Raw genomic sequence first — 19,587 nt, 5'->3', positions numbered from 1 at the left:
CTAAGCAGGAAGGAGTGACACTCCCCACAACACCCCATTCCCCTATTTGCTCTGCTCCATGTTTTTGAGAATCTTTTATTTGCTACCTTTGAAAACATAAAACCCAAACTAAAATTAATTAGAACAAGGTATTTCAGACATATTTTACATAATAAAACATGTTTGTTCCTGACAGCATTTTGTGTCCTTTTCCCTATAAGAGAAATAAAGTCATAATCTTGGTTTCATTGGAAGCAAACACCCTGAGCCTTCTCTTCTCCAGACTGGACAGTCCCAGCTCTCTCAACTACTCCTTTAAAAGAGAGATGGTCCAATCTCTTCATCATCCTAACAGCCCTTAGCTGGTCTCTCTCTGGTATGTCCATGTCTCTCTTAACTGAAGAACTCAGAGCTGTACACCAGTGCTCCAGGTGTGGCCTCACCAGTGCTGAATAAAAACGGTAGGATCTCCTTCTACAACTGGCAGTATTCCTCTAAGGCAGCCCAGGATACCATTTGCTTTCCTTGCTGCTACACTGGACAGTTTGGTGTCCACCAGGACCACCATGTCATTTTCTGCCAAGCTGCTTTCCAGCTGGTCTTTCCTGGTGCCTGGGGCTGTTCCTCCCCGTGGGCCAGGCTTTGTGCTTTCCCTTGATGAACTTTTCTGGGCTCGCCTTGGCTCATTTCTCCAGCCTGTTGAAGTCCTTCCTCATGGCAGCACAACCCACTGGAGTATGAGCCACTCCTCCTACTTTTGTGTCATTAGCAACTAATTAGTTAGCTTTTCTAAAGGCGCTAAAAAGTGTGATACCATTGATTGAACAAACTGAAAGAGAACCAACAACCAACCACAAATTGGAATCATGTTTCACCACTAAAAAAAATCATTAAACAATTGCTAACACAGTATTTTTATTTTTTTTTTTTTAGAACTTACTGTTAGATACAGTATCCACTCAATTTATAAAAATATTAATTTCTCCAATTCAAGCATGAGGGAAAGGAACCATATGATCTTGGTTTTGCCTGCAGTCCATGCTCACAAAAAAAGCCTGGCATGGAGGGAAGAAGAGGCAATGCCAAACAGAAAAACTGCTGGTTAACAAGATTTAAAAACACATACCCTTATTAAGACATTAATGAGACAAAGAGTTCTTTGTAGGGGTGGGCAGCATGGGGGGTGTTGTTCAAAGCCCATTTGCATCAGCAGGTTTTAGAGATTTCTTCTGGGACAAATCAGAGAGCTGGGCTATCACCAACAGTAGGGAGTTTAACAAGGGCAGAGTGCTGGATCCTACAGCTGGGAAGGGGCTATCCTGGATGCACATACAGACTGGGAATGAGAGGCTGGAAAGCAATAAGATTTGCTAAGGTGATGAAAGCAATGGCACAGAAAGGGACCTGGAAGATCCTGGTCAACAGGAAGTCGGACATGATCCAGCAGTGCCCTGGCAGTCAGGAGGGCCAGCCCTGTCCTGGGGGACAGCAGGCACAGAATCACAGACGGGCAAGGGAGGGGATTGTCCTGCTCTGTTCTGAGCTGGGGCAGCCTCACCTCAAGTCCACAAAAATTGTATTTATTACCCCGTGTGCAACAAGCAAATAATTACACACTTGAGAGAGACATTATTTATTTTAGAATTGCACAAGCCTGGGTGCTTGGTGGAATTCCACAAATCAAACACACAAGGTACCAAAATTTTTTACAATTTATACATTTTAGCAAATTAAGGAAATGGTGTTCATTGGCTGATAGTTACATAGTTTTCTTATGAATTCATATTCTACTACTGGCTAACAATTCTCTTGCTTCTTATACTAATTAGTCCACATGCCCAATCTATCTCTACTTTTGGGTCGGTGGTCTCTGTGTCAGAAGTTGCAGATCTCCCCCTGCTGGAATCACCTTTGACTCAATTTGAGCTGGTTTCAGCATAATTGCTGAGTTTATTTTATTAGTTTTTCCCTTACCTTGAAAGTTCTACCAAATGTCTGTAGGTCATAAATTCTGCATTCTTTGCTTCCAGTATCAGCCGGCATGCTTTTTCCCAAGCTTTGTTAACCTCCCCCTCGGTCTCAGATCATTGAAGCGTGTCAAGCCCTAAACTTTAGCAAGGCAATTCTACAATCGAGTAATTTGTTCTTCTAGATATCATAGATATCACTAAAGAGTTTGCTTGTTAGGTGCTGTTTCACAAGTTAAACCTCCCTTGTTGACTAGTCTTGAACGTATATATAAAGATCAAACATTAAAGAATATCCCTCAAAAATATTGACAAAAATCTACATTTTTCAACAGTCCTGTGTGCAGTTTTGGGCACCACAATATAAAAATGAAATTAAGCTACTATAGAAGCTCCAAAGGAGAGCAGGGAGGATAATGAAGGGACTGGAGAGTGTTATAAATGAGAAACAAACCCCAATACTTTTATGATTAACTCGAATCTTTTATCAATTATCACAAGAGGAAGCTGTATGAGGAGAGGCAGAGGGCGGCTGCACACTGGAATGGGTTCTCCCGGGAAGCGGTCACAACACTAAGCTTAACAAGAGTTGAAGAAGCATTAGCACAATGCGCCTAGGCACACGGTGTAACTTTTGAGGTGTCCGGTGCAGGAGGTGGACCCGATGACCCTTCCGGGTCCCTTCCCACTCGGGACGTTCCCTCTCCCTCTCAACATGGCGGCCAGCTAGGCCGGCCCGCGCGAACGCGCCTGGGCGTCATTGCTGCGCGTGCGCAAAAAGCATCGCCTTACCCCCCCCGCCCCCCCTTTCCTCGGCGCTGATTGGTCCGAGGGGCGCGCGCCGCAGCCGGTAGCGGGAGCGCCCCGCCCCTCGGCCGTCGGCGTGCGGTTGCCGCGGCAACCAGGGGCCGGAGGTGCGCGCGGGCCGGGGGCTGAGGGGAGAGCGGGGCCGCGCCGGGGTCGCTTCCTCCCGGGAGGGTGCCTGGAGCGGATCCCGGCCCGTGCCCGCCGTCAGAGCCGCCTTCCCACCGGCCGTGCTGGGAGGCGGCTGGTGGCGGGGCCACGGGGCGGGGAGGGCGGTGTGAAATCGCAAGGCTGTAGGTAGGAAGGAGCTGGGGACCGAGGGAGGGAGACCTGCCCGGCTTTCCCTCACTTACTCTGCTGGGTTTAGAAGAAGATCTGAGAAGGGGCTCCGAAAGGTGATTTTATATAACAAGCAAGAAACTCAGTAGAAAAACAAGCAATCCAGTGTCCTTTCAGCCCTCCTTCATCTCCACCTTTTAAAATAAAAGCTAAAAGCAAATCCCGTATGGATAAAGGAGAGCTACTGAACTTCAGATTTGTTTACTAAGAAAGGAAGTTTTCTCTGCCTTCACAGCCTCGACCTTGGCTTTTCTTCAGTTTCCCCTAAATGTAATGCTGGCAGGGATGATTCTCTGTGCGAGGTTTAGCACTGGGATGTTTTTTTGCTGTCTCTTCAGTTTTTCTGATACTCTTTAAATGTGGGGTTTTTGTGTATAAGCTATAACACATAATATACATTGGTAAATGTACTGGCTAAATAGGTGACCTCTCTATTCTGAGTCATTAAGTTATATCTATTAGGGTATCTTTGTTCTCAGATTGTTTATGCATCCTGTTCAATATTAGCCTCTTGCCTTCTTCCCTGTCCTCCATTCTGACATTTATAAGAAACTCACTTATATGAGCCAAAGTTTGGAAAAAAAGAGATGGTAGTGTTGGAGAGCCTCTATGGTATGCCGTAGTGGGAAAAACTCACAGTTTTTGACCGTGCAGAACATGCTGTTGTGTGCATGATGAAAGTGCTGTGCAGATATATGAAGAGTCCTGTAGCTTAAAACCACCTCTTGCAGCCTGTAAAACCTGTTTGGAGTGTCCTATATTTTCTAATTTATAATCAGATTATGAGCTTCCACTAACTAGCTACTATGTGTGAGAATTATGCCTGCTGTGGAGCACTGTGCTCATATTTCTGTATGAAAGATGGAAACTAGGATATAATATTCTTAAGCAAACTTAATCAACAAATCAAATAGAAAAATTATTTTAAATGTTTATTAATATACCAAAACCTGATAAAATATCAATAAATAGCAACAAATAGCAATAAAAGGGGTAGGTTTTTATAAGCAGCATAGCATCACTGTAAATGAAAAGGGCATTGTTTATGATCTGTCAGATTTGAAGTACACATGTAAGCTTTGTTGAAGATCTGGGATACAAGTAGTATAACATTTTCCTTTTTTGTTTTTAAGGCATTCTATAATACTACTTAGAAGAACACGTGGAATACACTATTAAAAGAAGCAGTAGAGCAGCTTGACCTATTATAGAACCATGGTTCGACTAACAGTGGACCTAATTGCTAAAAATGCCGGTCACAAGAATCGTAGTGAAGAGGACTTTGGACAATATCTGCAAAAAATAACTCATCTGAATTTGTCAGATAAAAATATAGATTCAATTGTAAGGGTTTGGGGTTTTTTAGTTATTCCTTTTAAACTGGCTACTCTAATGTTTTGTAGTTACTGTTATGCTGCGAAGTTCATTGTTGGAGAGACAAACAAGGAAAGCCAAGTTTTACAAATTTGTTAACTCGTGGCACAATCTTTTCAATCTGTGATTTATTTCTTAAATTTCAGAGAAAGTCTGGGAAAGGAAAGGAGAGTTCAGGAACAGGAAATAACCCGAGTGAGGTTAACAAATTTGGACTGGTGTAGTGGCTTTTTCAAATTAGCCAGGTTAAAAATATGCTTTTTTTTTTTAATTGCTCTCTGGGGTTTACTCATTTAAAAAATAATCCATGAGCTTTTTATTTCCAAAGACTAAACCTACAAATTTAACCCAGTCCTCCTTCCTCTGAGTTTAATATTAGGAAATGTATACAGGTTTCAATAAATTCTGAGTTAATTCAGATGCCCTCAAGATACTGAGTAGATTTTGAGACTGCTGAGCCCTGAACAACTGCATTGTTGAATTTCTGCTCTAAAAGCATGATTTCAATGAAGAAGAAAATATTTGTTCAGTGTAAACAGATCCCTTCAAGCAAGTGGTTTTATTCAGCCCACTCCTAGGAACATGTGCAGCCATAGGGAGTTGCTAATTGGATTAGTCCTTTTGATGAGGTCTGGTTCATCATCTGCCACAGCAAAGTTTTACAGAAACCTTCTTGAGGAGTGGCCTTTTTAGTTGTTTCATAGGAATATGATCAAAGAAACTCAACATTTGAGTGTAAACTTGGGTGCAGAAATATATTAAAATAGATTGAAGTGCAAGGTTTTGTATAAATCAATAATTCTTTGCCAATAATTGGTTTCCAGTTACATCAGTGCAGTTTAATGGAGACAGCTACAGTAAAACCTGTGCTTTTTTGAAATCCATCTGATGAAGACTAGGAAGGGAATGAAGTCACACTGGATGTGGTGTATTTGCTGGTGATGCCTATAGTCCTCACATTCTGTATGGCAAAATAGTAATGACAGATTTCAGTCTTTAATCTGTAGATAACTGACAATATATAATAACTGTTTTTATCAGAAAAATAGTTTTAAGGAATGTATACTAAAGGTGAAAATTTATAAATCATACATCAGAACTTAAATATAAGAACAATCAATAGGTTCCAGAAGCTGGCAGTGAGTGAACATTAAGTAGCATGTTATTATTTATTTCAGGGTGACCTCTCTTTCTGTAAAAATCTGAGAGTTCTATATTTATATGACAACCAAATAAACCAAATCCAGAACTTGGACTTTGCTTCAAATATAACACACCTTTACCTTCAGAATAATCATATTTCAAGTATAGAAAATCTTTCATCACTGAAAAAACTTGAAAAACTGTAAGTTGAAAATAATATATTTATTTTACTAGTAAAAAGAATAGTTATGATGCTTAAGAAATTTTTAAAATTATCTAGCCATTAAGGCCCTTTCAGCTCTTAAATTTGCTTTTCAAATAGAAATAATTGCTTAATACTTTTTGATGAGATGTTCTGCGATAAAAGTAGTGACTTATCTTGACATATATATATTTGCATTTAAGTAATTTTATTTTTTCATTCCAGCAGTAGTAGTAATAATAATAATAACAATAATAATATTAGTAGATAAAACTGAAAAAAACCTGCTTGAAGCAATTAAGTGTGTATTTTACTTGTATGCTAGGTTATTTACTTTTTCTATAATAATTTCCAAGTATTATTCAATAATGCTTGAAAAATATTTATATATTGAAGCCTTGTGTTTGCTCTTACTTTCAAAGGATATTAAATCTATCTTGTGTTCTGTTCTGTAGGTATTTAGGAGGCAACTATATCACTGTAGTAGAGGGTTTGGATAAAGTAGGAGAACTAAGGGAGCTACATATTGAAAATCAACATCTCCCTCTAGGTGAAAAGCTTCTGTTTGATCCAGTATCTCTTAACTCCCTGGCAGTAAGTACATTTTGAGAATTTCAATGAGCCAATTATCAGGAGATCAGTATTTTTAGGAAAAATTATTAGGGGTTGATCGCTGTTTACCTCCTCTGCCAATTGGTGACATTATTTCAAATTATCCAAAGGGACCCCTACCCTAATTCTCTTATACAAGGAGTCCAGCAAATTCTGCTTCTTTTTTTTTTTTTTCATTATGAAGGATGAAAATGAGAATAAAGAGAGAGAGGAATTAAGGAAGTGTGTGGATGCCCTATGCCAACAGAATGTGAATAAACTAAAAAAGGAGTTGGAATTTATCACTCTTGGTTTTCTTAGTCTGTTTTATTTGTATGAGAATAAATAATTTGTTGATATTTCAGTGATTTGATTTGTATAGTTGTTTATTTATTGACTTTTGTATTTCTGTAGAAAAATGGAAAGGAAAAAAAATGGCACATTTTTTTAAAGTTTTATTAAGAACAATGCGATCGAAAGCATTCAGTTTTAGTTCTTCAGTTCTTCCTTGTGTTATGTCAAGAGTTCAGGAAATCTTTTTGAAGTTGTCTTTCAACATGTTAATTGCTCAGAAAACATAAAACATACAGTTGAAGAGGTTAAAAAGTAGGCTTTATTTGCTAATGGATATAGTTCTGTACTATAAAAATTCCTCTTATTGTATCTCCCATAGTGCAGTCAGGGCTTGATGAGCCTTTTTTTGTGAAGATGAAAAACTCACTAAAAAGTAAATTCCTTTGTTTACATGTATATCATAAATTTTTGACCTAACTCTATTTTTTTCCTGCTTTGAGATTATGTAATCCAAGACATGTATTGCTGCTTTTCTTTAATAGAAATTAGTCATTACTGTGAGAGCATTTGTACTTTGTTCCTTCTATACTGGAGAAATTATCAAAGTAAAGGGAAGTTTTATAGCTATAATCTTCCCAGGATAATAACATTTAATAAACTCTTCCTTGTTTTTCAGCAGGCTAGTCTAGATTTTGTTCTTTGTGGCTTTTATTTAAGGCCTTTTGGTGTGGGGTTTCTTTGTTTTCTATGAAACAACTTTGCTTTCTTGACAATGTAACTTCTCTTTGGAGGCTAAATGTAAAAATATTCTATTTTATCCTTCAAGTATAGTGTTTGGAGCCTTTTAAAGGCATCTCTTTTTACGTCTTCATCTGTTTCTGGCTTTTTTAACGGTGTCAGATATAAAATAGATAAAAAAGCATGAGGCTGTATAACTCTCTGTGTACCACAGGCAAATGTTTTGATGATGACAATGTAATGAATCTGACTGAGAAGATTAAGTTAATTAACTGTGTTTATCAAGATGATACTGGTGATTTCCATCTGCAATGTAGATCTTCATCAAAGTTTTGAAGTGGATTAGTTTTCCTATATAAACTGCTGAGATAGAGATTTTCCAAATAATAGTAAATCATCTGCCCTGTATAATTTTAAAGTGGTTGGATTAGGAGTCCCTTCTCATTTTCTAGAGGTACAAACTTTCCTTTTATGTGAAATTAGATTAGTATTTCTCGAGATAAACACCTCAAACACGTTTAGATACGTATCTAAAATAAAAAGATCACTGAATCTATTTTCTATTACAAATGGCAAAGTGCTGTATGTGACTCAGTACTGTTCCAGAGAAGGGCTAAGGATCAGAGGTATGGATACCAAGAGGTTTGTAGGATCAAGCCTGAAAGAAAAGCAGTGTAGTCCAGCTGTTAAATGAGACTGTGTGGGTAGCACATATGGGCTTCAGATGCAGTCTTGGAGCCCACAGTATAAGAAGAACATGGACCTGCTGCAGCAAGTCCAGAGAGTGCCATGGAGAGGATCAGAGGGCTGAAGCACCTCTCCTATGAAGACAGGCTGAGAAAGTTAGGGTTGTTCAGGCTGGAGAATCCAAGGACACCTTGTATCAGCATTCCAGTACCTAAAAGGGGCTTATAAGAAAGCTGGAGAGGCGCTTTTTGTAAGGATGTGTTGTGATAGGACATGGGATAATGGTCTGCAACTGATCAAGGGCAGGTTTAAATTAGCTATTAGGAAGAAATTCTCTGCTTGTGAGGGTGGTGAGACAGTGGAACAAATTGCACAGAGAAGTTGTAGATGCTCCATCCCTGGAAGTGTTCAAGGCCAGGTTGGATGGAGCTCTGAGCAACCCAGTCTGGTGGAAGGTGTCCCTGCTCATGGCAGGGGTCTGGAACTAGGTGATCTTTAAGGTCCCTTCCAACCCAAACCATTCTATGATTCTGTAAAAAGGCAGTGAGTTTCAATGTATGTTTCATACTTCAAAAATAGAGTTAGTAGCACTTACAGAACTCTGTAAAGAATTTGAATGTGTTTTTAAAAACCCAAAAATTCTGTATTTACTAAGAATTTCTGAAATAATTGAAAAACAGTCTTGCTTTAGTTTCACTTCAAAACCAGAATAAATTACATTTTAGGACAAGGTAGAAAGCCAACATAAAACAATCTGTATGGTATGTGGAGGTGGTGTTTGCATGTTTCTTCATATGTTCGTTCATCTTTTAAGATTATTTCCTGTAATAATTTACAACTTGACTCATACATGGCATGAAAAAAATACTTCTTTTTCTGCTTTTCTTACTTCAGAAATCTTTGTCTGTATTGAATATCAGCAATAACAACATTGATGAATTAGAAGAACTGGCAGTTTTGGAAAATCTTTCTTATCTTAAAGCAGTCGACAATCGACTTAAGCATATCAAGGTATTAAAGTAAATATTTGTTATATGAAGTATGAGTGTTAAGAAATTAGTCATCTTTATCACTAAATATATAAGTAAAAAGAAATGTTACTTCTGCAGTTACTTAATCTGGCTTGTCAGGCTTGCTGTTTTTTCTCATTTAAAAATCTTATGGAGACTAAAAATGGAGAAGCATTTACCTAGGATGTCAAAATTTATATTTTTATTAATTTATACTGAAATGAAGTGGCTTAAATAGTAACCCAAATCACCAAGATAAAGTCTTGATTGATTTAAACTCTTTCATTTCTGGTTTACATAAACATTTTATTTCCTTAGTAAACTTAACTTTCATTGGTTAGTAATTATTAAAATAGCTATTCTTATTACTTCTGAGAACACAGTATATTTTCAACAGATTGTTGAGATAATTTGGTGATTCTCTTTACTAGTGAGGAGATGCAGTATTTTGTGTGCATAACCTATCAGTTGTCTAGCTGAATTTACTCTATTTGGACTCTTAATTTTTTTACATTTTAATATTAGAAAATGTTGAATGAGGCCCTTCTTTTTTACCACAGAACTATCAATGCTTTTCATTTCAAGTCCTGGCTGGCAGTTGTGGTTGAATTTACATCAAAACATGATTCATGTAGGCTTTTGCTGAATAATTAAAATCACATTGAATATGTTGGTTACATCAAAATAGCAAAAAGCTTTTTTCAAATAGGCAATCTCCCCCAAAGATTCCCTTTTTAAAATTAATCCATTTCTAAACAATGCATATTATAGAGATTTTTATATTGGCTCTTTCTTTCTCAGAAATAAAATTTATTTCTGTTGTGATGACCTTAAAAGAAAATTGTTGTAGCCAATTAATTTTAAGAATGAGGATGCCAGTTTGGAGACAGCATTTTCAGTATTTCAAAAACCAATATCCTCTGAAACAGAATGAGAGGACAAAACTACTGCATTATTCAGTAACTGTGTATATATTACTTAATCTTTATTAAATTTCATTATTTAATCATCAGGAAAACCAGAATTATATTTACCCAAATCAGACCTGTAGAGTTGTATGTTACATGGTTACAACTGTTGAAAAATTATGCAATTAGCATTTGAGTTTGCTACGCATTATACTTGGATTAAGCTCCAGTATATTTTGAAAGTGAATGTCCTGTGTGTCTTCTAAGCAATCTCCAAGTTTTGAAATATATGGCACAGGGAAGGTGTTTCTATTCTTATCTTTGCAGACCTGTCTAATTAATTAATATCAAATGTGTTTAATATACGTGTAATGCAGGTGGATATGCAACTTTCCAGCTACAATTACTGAGTTTTGAGGGATTATATTTTGGTAGGTTCTACTGATGTCTAATATAAATTCTTAAATAAATAAAAACCAAACTGCTGAAAAAAGCAGGAAGCCATGAAAAGTATTTTTTTTAAATTCAGTTTTAGTTCAGTGTAAGAGGCTTTAGATCACAGTGGATATGTAGCAGGAAAACAATCTTACACAGCCACTGACTGTTCAAAAAAATAGCTGAGGGAAGTTTTGAGTTTATTTCAAATTTTTTTACATCCCTGAATTTCATGATTGCATGGCATACATTATTCTACAACTGTGAAAGCTGCAAGGATTTTAGGGGTATACAATTCTATACACTTAATTGGTGCTGCTGGCAGAACTTGTTACACACAGCAAAGGCTCTTTCATTCCCCCACCAGCCGCCTCCATTCTCCTCCCTCTTGTCCCTCTGTTACCAAAATTCCGATGTCTGCCTCTTTCTTTTTCATGCCAAAAGCACTATCTCCCCTGTTTTCCCATTCTTGCTTTCCCATCACTGCCATCAAGAACTTCCCCAGGAATGTCTGGCATTGATCAGAGATCCTGGCAATGCCACATGGCAGGGAAGCGTCGGAAAGCTCTGTACCCAGCTGTGCTTCACACAGAACAGAAGCTGTGGAGGAGCTGCCTGTGTCCAAGTAGGTCTGGTGAACTGCAGGAATAACTTGGAATCTTTGTGAAAGAGGAAAATATGAAGGGCATAAGAAATGCATTAAATACAACCTTATGTAGACTTTTCTCACTTTTGTGGTTAGTGTAAATATTTTATACTTAAACATTTTTCTCAGTTTTTTCACTTTATTATGAAAACCCATATTCCTTCGCTTTTCAACCTTGCCACTTTGATTTCAGCATAGCTGAAAATTAGGACTAATAAATTCAAGCACTTAAGGTCCTGGCTAATACAAGGCTTTGTTAGCATAATTAACAGACATCAAGGCATATGAGCTTGACTGAAGTTTCTCTTGACTGAAGTTTATATAATTCAATCTGAACAATGGACAGAAGAGAATCACGTAATTTTTCTGAATTCATGCAAAATAACTATGACTAGCTACCACATGCAAAAAGTATGTTTCAGGTCAGTTATCAAGAATATAATTAATTTTAATAGAATTGGCTTTTCTTTGTTTTCTGTTGCTTGCTATTTCATTTATTCATTGTATTGAGGTTCTGGTTTGCTTTAGTCAGGATCACAAGGTCTCCTAGACTGCGGTGTATTTGGGTTGGAATAAAGGAAATTTTTCAAAACACTATGTCTATTAAAAAACCCCCACAACTATTCCTTTTTACAAAAAGTCAGAATATAAATAATTTATTAAGTTAATTAGTTTTGGAAAGATTATTAGTTGTGTGAGTATTTGGATAGATAGAGAAAAATATAGCTAGAAATACCTGGAAAAATTTGTATTTCCCAAGTCTTTAATTTATTCAACCTCTGCTCAGTATTGATTATGACAAGAGCATATCACAAAAGATGAATTCATTCACTTTAGAATTGAGTCAGGAACAAGAGAAAAATTATAGATTTTCTCAAATAGATTATGACAGCTAATCAAACTGGTGACAAATTGCTGTCTGTAGATGTAACTGGGGCAGTTGAATTAGATGTTTCCAATAAAAACTGGAGCATACTGGTCAAATACCAATTCTTAAATGGCCACCATTAATTGGGAAGAAAGTTATTGCCAGCACTACAGCTGCCTAGTCAGGCACTTGCCCTTCCCCCTCTCCACCCTCCCCAGTGGAATATAATTTGCTCGTCAGTATTTTGTAGCAGACCTCAAAGTGATAGCATGACATGATCATTTATCAAACGGAGCCTGCCCAGAAGAGTGTCTGGTCCCTTTAGTACAGCTTATTGAAAGGCTGGGAAGTGAAAGCACTTTATTAGAGACAGGAAGGCAATGAACAACTAGAGCGTATCGAAAGGGTAATCATATTTCAGCACAGGATTAGTGTGCTCTTAGATAAACATCCACTGGAGTAAGCATGTTCTGGGTCATTTATCAAGTAAGTAACAGCTAACAAAAATCTACAGGACTTTGTATGCATTCATCAAAGTTAAACTGTATACATTTTATTTCAGTAAGAGACAACTTTGTGTTGCAAAACTATTACTTGGAAAAATTCTTTCTAATGAAATCTAGAACACATTACAGACTTCAATGATAGTGTCTGAATACTTAGGTAAAGATAAATAAACATACTTGCTAAATGATTTTTCTTTTTAAGTAAGTCTAGCCTAAAATATTTTGCCCCTAAATTTTGTTTATGATTAAGTGTTAGCACCTAAACTATGGAGGTCATTATGTTGCTATCCTGATGCATGCTGATTAAGCTTTGCTGAATAACATTACGAGAATTATTTACATTTCTTCATGTGGACTGCTCCTCAGAGTTTCTTGAATTGTTTTATCAGTCTTGATCCTCACAGAACCAGACTTTTGCTCTCTAGTTTTCTAAAAATACATTTTTATCACTGAATAACAATAGATGATATCACCATCAACATAGGTAGACCAAAAGTTATATGGTTTGGAGGTATGAAGCTGTGCTGCCACTTTCTCTTCCACGTGATTTTCTAAACATATATTATATAACCCATAGGATATTTCCAAGAAGATTTTCTACCAAGGGAGATGAGCCAGCAAAAGCAGAATTCTCCCTTCTTGTGTTACCCAAGCAATTTTCTAAATTTAAAGGAGCTAAGAGATATCTACTTTGCTAGAGACTTCATTGTTGGCATCAAGCTACAAAGTTTTACACACTCTGCAGTTTAGAATCTGTAACAACATGATTAGTAGATTTTTCCAAATTATTACAACAGTAGAACATAAATCCTCTCTCTCCTATTTATACTTATTTTCTTAAACCGCTCCTTAAGCTTTTCACATATACAAGGAAAGCCTGTCAAGGATGGGAGTTAAATGAAATTTTGGAAAGAAAGCATTTCAGAAAGTAAGGTGTCTGAGTAGAAAGGACTAATCTGCTGAACTTTGCATGTTTTTAACTTGAATTTATTGCATTTAGAAGACAGAGTAGTTTCATCTAGGTCATACTGCCCCTGGGTAACCAGACAGATGGAGAAAGGTATATTTCACTAATTTCACTGTGTAGGCCAATACTATAACTGACCACCCACAGTTAGGTAGGGGGGTTACTGTTTCTCCTGTAAAATAGTTCTATATATATAAAGAGATTCCATTGTGGATTACATGATTTTTAGCCCTTTTTTAAAGTCTGTTCTTCATCTGTATAATGTAGTATTCTTCCACGCACTGATACTCTAAGGGTTCTGTAAGACCTTGGGGATGCATTAACAGACATTGCATATAATAAGAATTTTTTCATTGGTAGTTCCTAGGCTTTGGGTGCTTATCAGTGGGATTGAAGTGATAATTTTCCGTAGCTGGCATTACTGTATTCCTTAAAAATGTCACATCTTCCAACATCATCATTTCTTTTGTGCAGTTTTGATATATTCAGGGAATGCTGTGGACCACTCTGTTTGAAAATGCATATTCTTAATGTGCATACTAATACATGTGAATGGTCTCAATGAAGTTATTTCTGTGTGCAGGATTTGGGCTTGGCTGAACAAATCACATTACTGTTGAATTTTACTCTGGAGTAGGAAACTTAATTACAATGTTCTGTTGTTGTTTCAATTGCAGGATTTGGAAGTTGTATTAAAAAAATGGACAAAACTACGCAGAATAGATCTTACAGGAAACCCCATCTGCCAAAAACCAAAGTACAAGGACAGGATTATAGTACAGTCATTGACTTTAGGTAAAAATTTAAATCAATAGCCCACCTATAACCCCCACTCTTTTAAGAAATAACTGAAAAATTAGTTGGTCTTGAGTAGCACTATGCATGTAAACACAGTTACTGCTACAGATATTTATGTCAAATCATTAATTTTTCATTTATGTAGAAGGCTAAAACTGCTTATGTAATCAACCTTGCAAGCCATCTTGTTTGGCTTTTGGTATTAGTAGTCATAATCATTTGTTTTGTAATAGGTTATTGGTGAGATTTTTACAAGACAATTTTTTGTGTTCGTATTCCAGACGTTGTGAAACTAATTCTCAAAAATCAGTTTTATCTATTCCCCTATCAATCTGTAGTAGTGGCTAATTTGTTTTTGTTGTACAGTAATAGTTGTGCTGATCCCATATTACCATGTTTGAATTTGTCATATAACATTCATCCTCAACCTTATAAGCAGTTCACACTTATGTTGTTTGTGTATTTGTTAATCTTTATGGCACAATTTATATTATTATTTTGCATAAAATTTTAGCATGAAAGGAAGAAGCTGATTCTTCTATATCTAAATATTTATACTGTAGAAATAAGTTAAAAATCTGCTATTTTTTTACTTTTTTGGATAAAGGTGGCAAGTATTTTTAAAGTTATAATTACAGAACTTGGTCTTTCTGAGCACAAAATATTGGCTATTAAGAAAAAGAAAAAGTCTATCTGCACAATGAAAATAACAGTGACTTAGGACAGTTCTAATGCAACCTAAATTTGTGGCCACATGAGGTATGTTATTTGGGCTTGATGCCTAGAGGAGCTGGAACAGAGGCTACACAGAGTTAAGGGGAATAAAATGGATATTTATTGAGAGGCCTTCAAAGGCCACTCCCTGGAAGTATCAGTCGTGGTCCCTGCCTGGATGGCTCCAAGATGGAAGCAAAAGAGGGCTTGGTCATGAGATCTCACATTTTTATAGGTTTTAGTCCATTTGCATGCAGGAGTCAACTGTCCAATTAATAGCCTCAGATCATGAAGTGTCATCCTCCTTGCTTGCTTGCTTGCCCTCCCTCCTCTTTTCACGTTGTTTATGCTTAGGGTCTGAAGTTTGAAGAAATTGTCCTTGAGTCCTCAGCTGGAATAGGACTGTTTTGTCTTCACCACCCAAGCACAACAGAAAAGCACACCCAAGCAGAACAGAAATTTAAAACTTAAGGCATCAGGCTGACTCAAAAATGCAACCAATGAATCACAGAGCATGAGGTCTATGGCACCTAAGTGAGTAAAGTTAACCTTAGAGAGGCAAATCTGTGTGACTGTCTTCAGGATCAGTAGAATTCCTTGATTGCTAAGGCGTGCAGTTTCCCTCTCAACCTGGATTTCTGCATTTATCTATACCCTGTGTAAGAGCATAACTTTTCTGCAGAACTTTGTAGAAAGTCTTGCATTTAACCAAATGTGAAAGATGTATATTTCCCTTGACAGGGATTGTAGATTTTTTTCTTGTAATTAAGACATGTTAACTCACTCTTGCAGCTTGAATATGAATATCAATCTTTACTGGGTATTTTTTTCTTCACCAAAATACTAGAAAAAGAAAAAAAAAAAAGACTTGAAGGGAATTAATATAGAGCCAATACACTTTACATACAACTTTGTATAGCCCTTTAGTTCACTTTGTATCACAGAAAATGTTCTCTTTTGCAGAATCCCTCGATGGGAAAGAAATTCAAGACATGGAAAGACGTTTCTTAATGAATTGGAGAGCCTCCAGAGCTGCCAGGAAAAAAAACAATGAAAGAATGGCAGATGAACATACAGCCTATGCAGAGTTTTGTAAGCAAATTAATCAATTACTTCATGCTTATTTAAAACTTAGAGAAATCATAAAATTACAGCTAAAAATAAATATACTAAGAATTGTTTATAAGACACTTGTACCAGTGATGAGTCCAAAAGACATAAGTAGCAGTTGAGCTTTTCCAATATAAAATTTAATTTTAACACTACTTCATGTATTGTTTCTTTTCCTCACATGCCAATCTCCCAGAAATATGGAAAGGGGTAGCTAGTGCATTCTGAATGTGTAAATATTCACATTTACTTCCATATTTTTAAAATGTTTGCCATTCTAGAATAAACATACCCTAAATATATCAGACTTTTAAAATCTATTTGTTGATACTTATTTGATCTCTGTATGTTGTTAGTCCTTTTAAAGGTCTTTGTAAGATGCATGTCTAGCAGAAGTCCAAGTTTTAAACTTAAAAAGTAAAAAAATGTCTGGAAGGTAAAAAAGCCTTAAACCCCTTTTGAGGTTTTTAGGCAACCTGTTCTTCAAGTGGGAAAACAAAATAGTTTTGAAACTCAAGCAACACCTGAAAGAAACTGAGGTTTTTTAGAAATGGTGGGGACGTTGTGGTATTTAGAGAGTTGACTGCAGGTTAAAAAATAAATTACTTAAAAGCATGTCTTGCAATCTTGCAGGACTTGGAAACAGACATTTAACTTGAAATTATTCAAAATGGTTTGAATTACCATGTTTATAAAATAGAATTGGTGGCACTTACACTGTTGCTTTTGGAAGATAAATTAATATGTTATTTTTGAAGACATGAAGGCTGATGCTCTGCCTGCCAGCACCAGCCTTAAAATAATTGGAGCCTGCTCATTGTTTGGAAGCCATATGTAAATGGCAATGGTTCTGAAATGGCCTTCTGATTAACTACTAATATATTACTGCTATGTAATTGAATTTACTTCCTTTCAAGTAACTCTGTCTGAATGGGAATACCTGTTTTAATATTCACCTTCATCAATGTTTGCAGCACCTTCCATAATTCTATTAAAAGTTTTCCATTCTTAATTATCAAAATTGAGGTATTTTACCTAAAGGTTCATTACACTGTTTTCTGTAACAAGATATATTGGAACCTGTGATCAATCACACTGAATATTAAATACATATGGTTTGACTTGGGATATTGAATTAATTCTTTTTTTCTTCTTGCTTCCTGCAGCTGACTCTGTAACACCTTATCTCGCTCTTCCTTCTCACCACAGTGACTCTGTGAAAGAAAGAATAAATTTTTTAGATTTGGCTCACAAGCTGAAAGTTGAAAGAAAGCCTCTGCCAAGAATCTGTGAAAGAAGAAGTCAGGTGAAACCTCAGGTGTGTTTCTCAAACATCTTCCTTTTAGTTATGCCAGTTATTGCTTGTACAGCTCTTGCTGAATCAGTTAGAAAATGAGTACAGGAAGATAGAAATCTGAAATAATTTTTTTAACCATATTATATTTATTTTCTTTATTTCTTTGAAAGACAGGATAATAGATTTCAGTTTCTGGTTACAAATCAGTGGACTAGCTAATAGTAGTAACTTTAATGTTACTAATTTTAATTGTAATAATTTTCCACAAAGGTAAAATAATATTTAAATTAATTCTCAGAAGTAAGTTAGGGTGTGAGGACCATTGGTGAAGGTTGACACTGTGCCTGGGATCATCTGGAGAAGGAGAAACAATCAGTTTTCATCTTTACTGCTTACTCCTAACAGCCATGCTCCAGTTTCACCTGTGGCAATAGGATACTTAAGTATTTGGGACCTAATATCACTCCTTCCAGATTTTTAATGCTATTTTTAACCTAACAGTTTTATTATTTACCAGCTGAATGAGCCAACAACAACAAAAAAATCATCATTTATACAATGCTGTAGATAAAATAAATAAATACATGCAACTGACATGGGTATTATTTTGTAATTAAATTAGTAAATGTAGTATTCTATTTTACGTCCCAGTTAGAGTTTATTAGTATGTTTGACAGTTTAACTGAGCAACATTTAATGCTATTTTATTCTTGACAACTTACCACTTTCCATTCCATGAGTTTTGTTTCTTCTGATTATTTGTTCTGATTAAAATTAGCTGCCTTTCCATTGAGAAGGGAAGAAGAATTGAAAATCACAAAGATGCTATCTTTCAAATAATCATGTTTGCTCATCACATGACAATGGATATATTCTGGCCTAAAAAAGAAGCTGAATTTGTCATATACGTGCCAGTTATTGAGCTTTTTTCTTTCTCAGAAAGCACAAAGCAGTGGAGCAGTTAAGAATAAGAAGTGCAGGAACAACGTACTTGTTATTATAAAAAAGTAGTAACTGTTAGTACTACTATAGTAGTACATTATTATTTTCCAGTGAATAGTACAGGCTTCTGAAATTTAGAGGGATGCAGACTAATACTCGTGCCATATAATTATGTTTGGGGTTTTGTTAATTCTATTGTAAGATGGGTTTGTCCACATGCTCAGTGTTCTGTTAGCTTTCATGTCATCTCTGCTAGTATCCTGTATTTTGGGCCAGGCTGAGTAAAACCATGCTTTCCATTTACCATTCCCCTTAGTCCTAAAAAAGAATGGAACATGCATATACAAGATCTTTTTCCTGCAAGATCTTCTGATATTCCCTTTGAGACAAAGCATTCTGATTCTGCTTTACAATGGTAAAAGCTGTCCAGTTGCTGAGCTTTGCTTGGCAAATATTTTCTCAGTATTAAAAATCTAGAATAAGATCACGGTTCTGTTGATATCCCTTTTGAGCCTAGAAAAGCAAAGAGAGCATCTTCCAGACTTGATTGAAATAAATTGTCTATATTTTTATTAATTTACATTTGTAAATTAAACAATTTAGGTGTTTTGTTGTTAGTCAAGAAGATTTTTAGTCTGATTTTACAGAAAGGTTAGAAGAAACTGCAGTCAGATGCCACACATTTAATATTTTCTAAAAACTTCATCTTGCTGATGCTGAAGATAGTGAAGGTTGCTGTACCTTACAATTGCATGTGTAATCACTGATCCTGAGAGGTATTCTAACCTTGGTAGTAGAGGAATTCCATAGAAACCAAAGAGTCTTGGGAGTTAAAGGTTTATGAATTCTTTAGAATATTTATTGGGGAAAAAACCCGAAACTTAAAAAAAATAAGAAATATTCATTCTCAGAGCTCATTCAGATACAAAAAAATGACAGATCATAGTATTCCCTTGCCAGATCCACTAATTAGGGTTATACATGAATGTGCCCACAAGTAACAGAAGGAAATTTTTTCAAACTGGACAAATACCTGTATTGTTTAATTGAAATTCAGTATTGGACCAAAGAAATTAGTGGGTTTTAATCCTACCCTTTATGTTAGTCAAATAAATTATTCCAACAGATGTTTCCTCTTTCCTTATACATACTAGGTGATGTTTGACCCTGGTAACTGAAAAACAGGCATTAAATACCTTTTTAACCTACATCTAAGATCCACTGAGGATTGCATGCAGCTTGAGCAATGAAAAAAGCCACTTATTACT

General features: G+C 36.1%; 1 protein-coding gene across 1 annotated transcript; it reads left to right on the top strand.

Annotated features, from left to right (window-relative positions):
• Window positions 1-4,304: 4,304 nt before the first annotated feature.
• Window positions 4,305-17,476, top strand: PPP1R42 (protein phosphatase 1 regulatory subunit 42). Its single transcript, XM_062502171.1, has 7 exons — window positions 4,305-4,433; window positions 5,642-5,808; window positions 6,264-6,402; window positions 9,013-9,129; window positions 14,136-14,253; window positions 15,934-16,062; window positions 17,247-17,476. The coding sequence occupies exons 1-7, from the start codon at window positions 4,305-4,307 to the stop codon at window positions 17,474-17,476; spliced, it is 1,029 nt and encodes a 342-aa protein (XP_062358155.1).
• The last annotated feature ends 2,111 nt before the right edge of the window (window positions 17,477-19,587 follow it).

Source organism: Cinclus cinclus, chromosome 1, assembly GCF_963662255.1.
Source record: "Cinclus cinclus chromosome 1, bCinCin1.1, whole genome shotgun sequence".
Classification (NCBI taxonomy): domain Eukaryota; kingdom Metazoa; phylum Chordata; class Aves; order Passeriformes; family Cinclidae; genus Cinclus; species Cinclus cinclus.
Note: the sequence above shows the minus strand (reverse complement) of the source record. Positions and strands in the feature narration are given on the sequence as shown.

Coding starts and splice junctions, on each gene's coding strand:
- PPP1R42 (XM_062502171.1), top strand. CDS start 4,305: ATGGTTCGACTAACAGTGGACCTAATTGCTAAAAATGCCGGTCACAAG. Junction 14,254..15,933: donor AGTACAGTCATTGACTTTAG/GTAAAAATTTAA, acceptor TCTCTTTTGCAG/AATCCCTCGATGGGAAAGAA. Junction 16,063..17,246: donor TACAGCCTATGCAGAGTTTT/GTAAGCAAATTA, acceptor TGCTTCCTGCAG/CTGACTCTGTAACACCTTAT.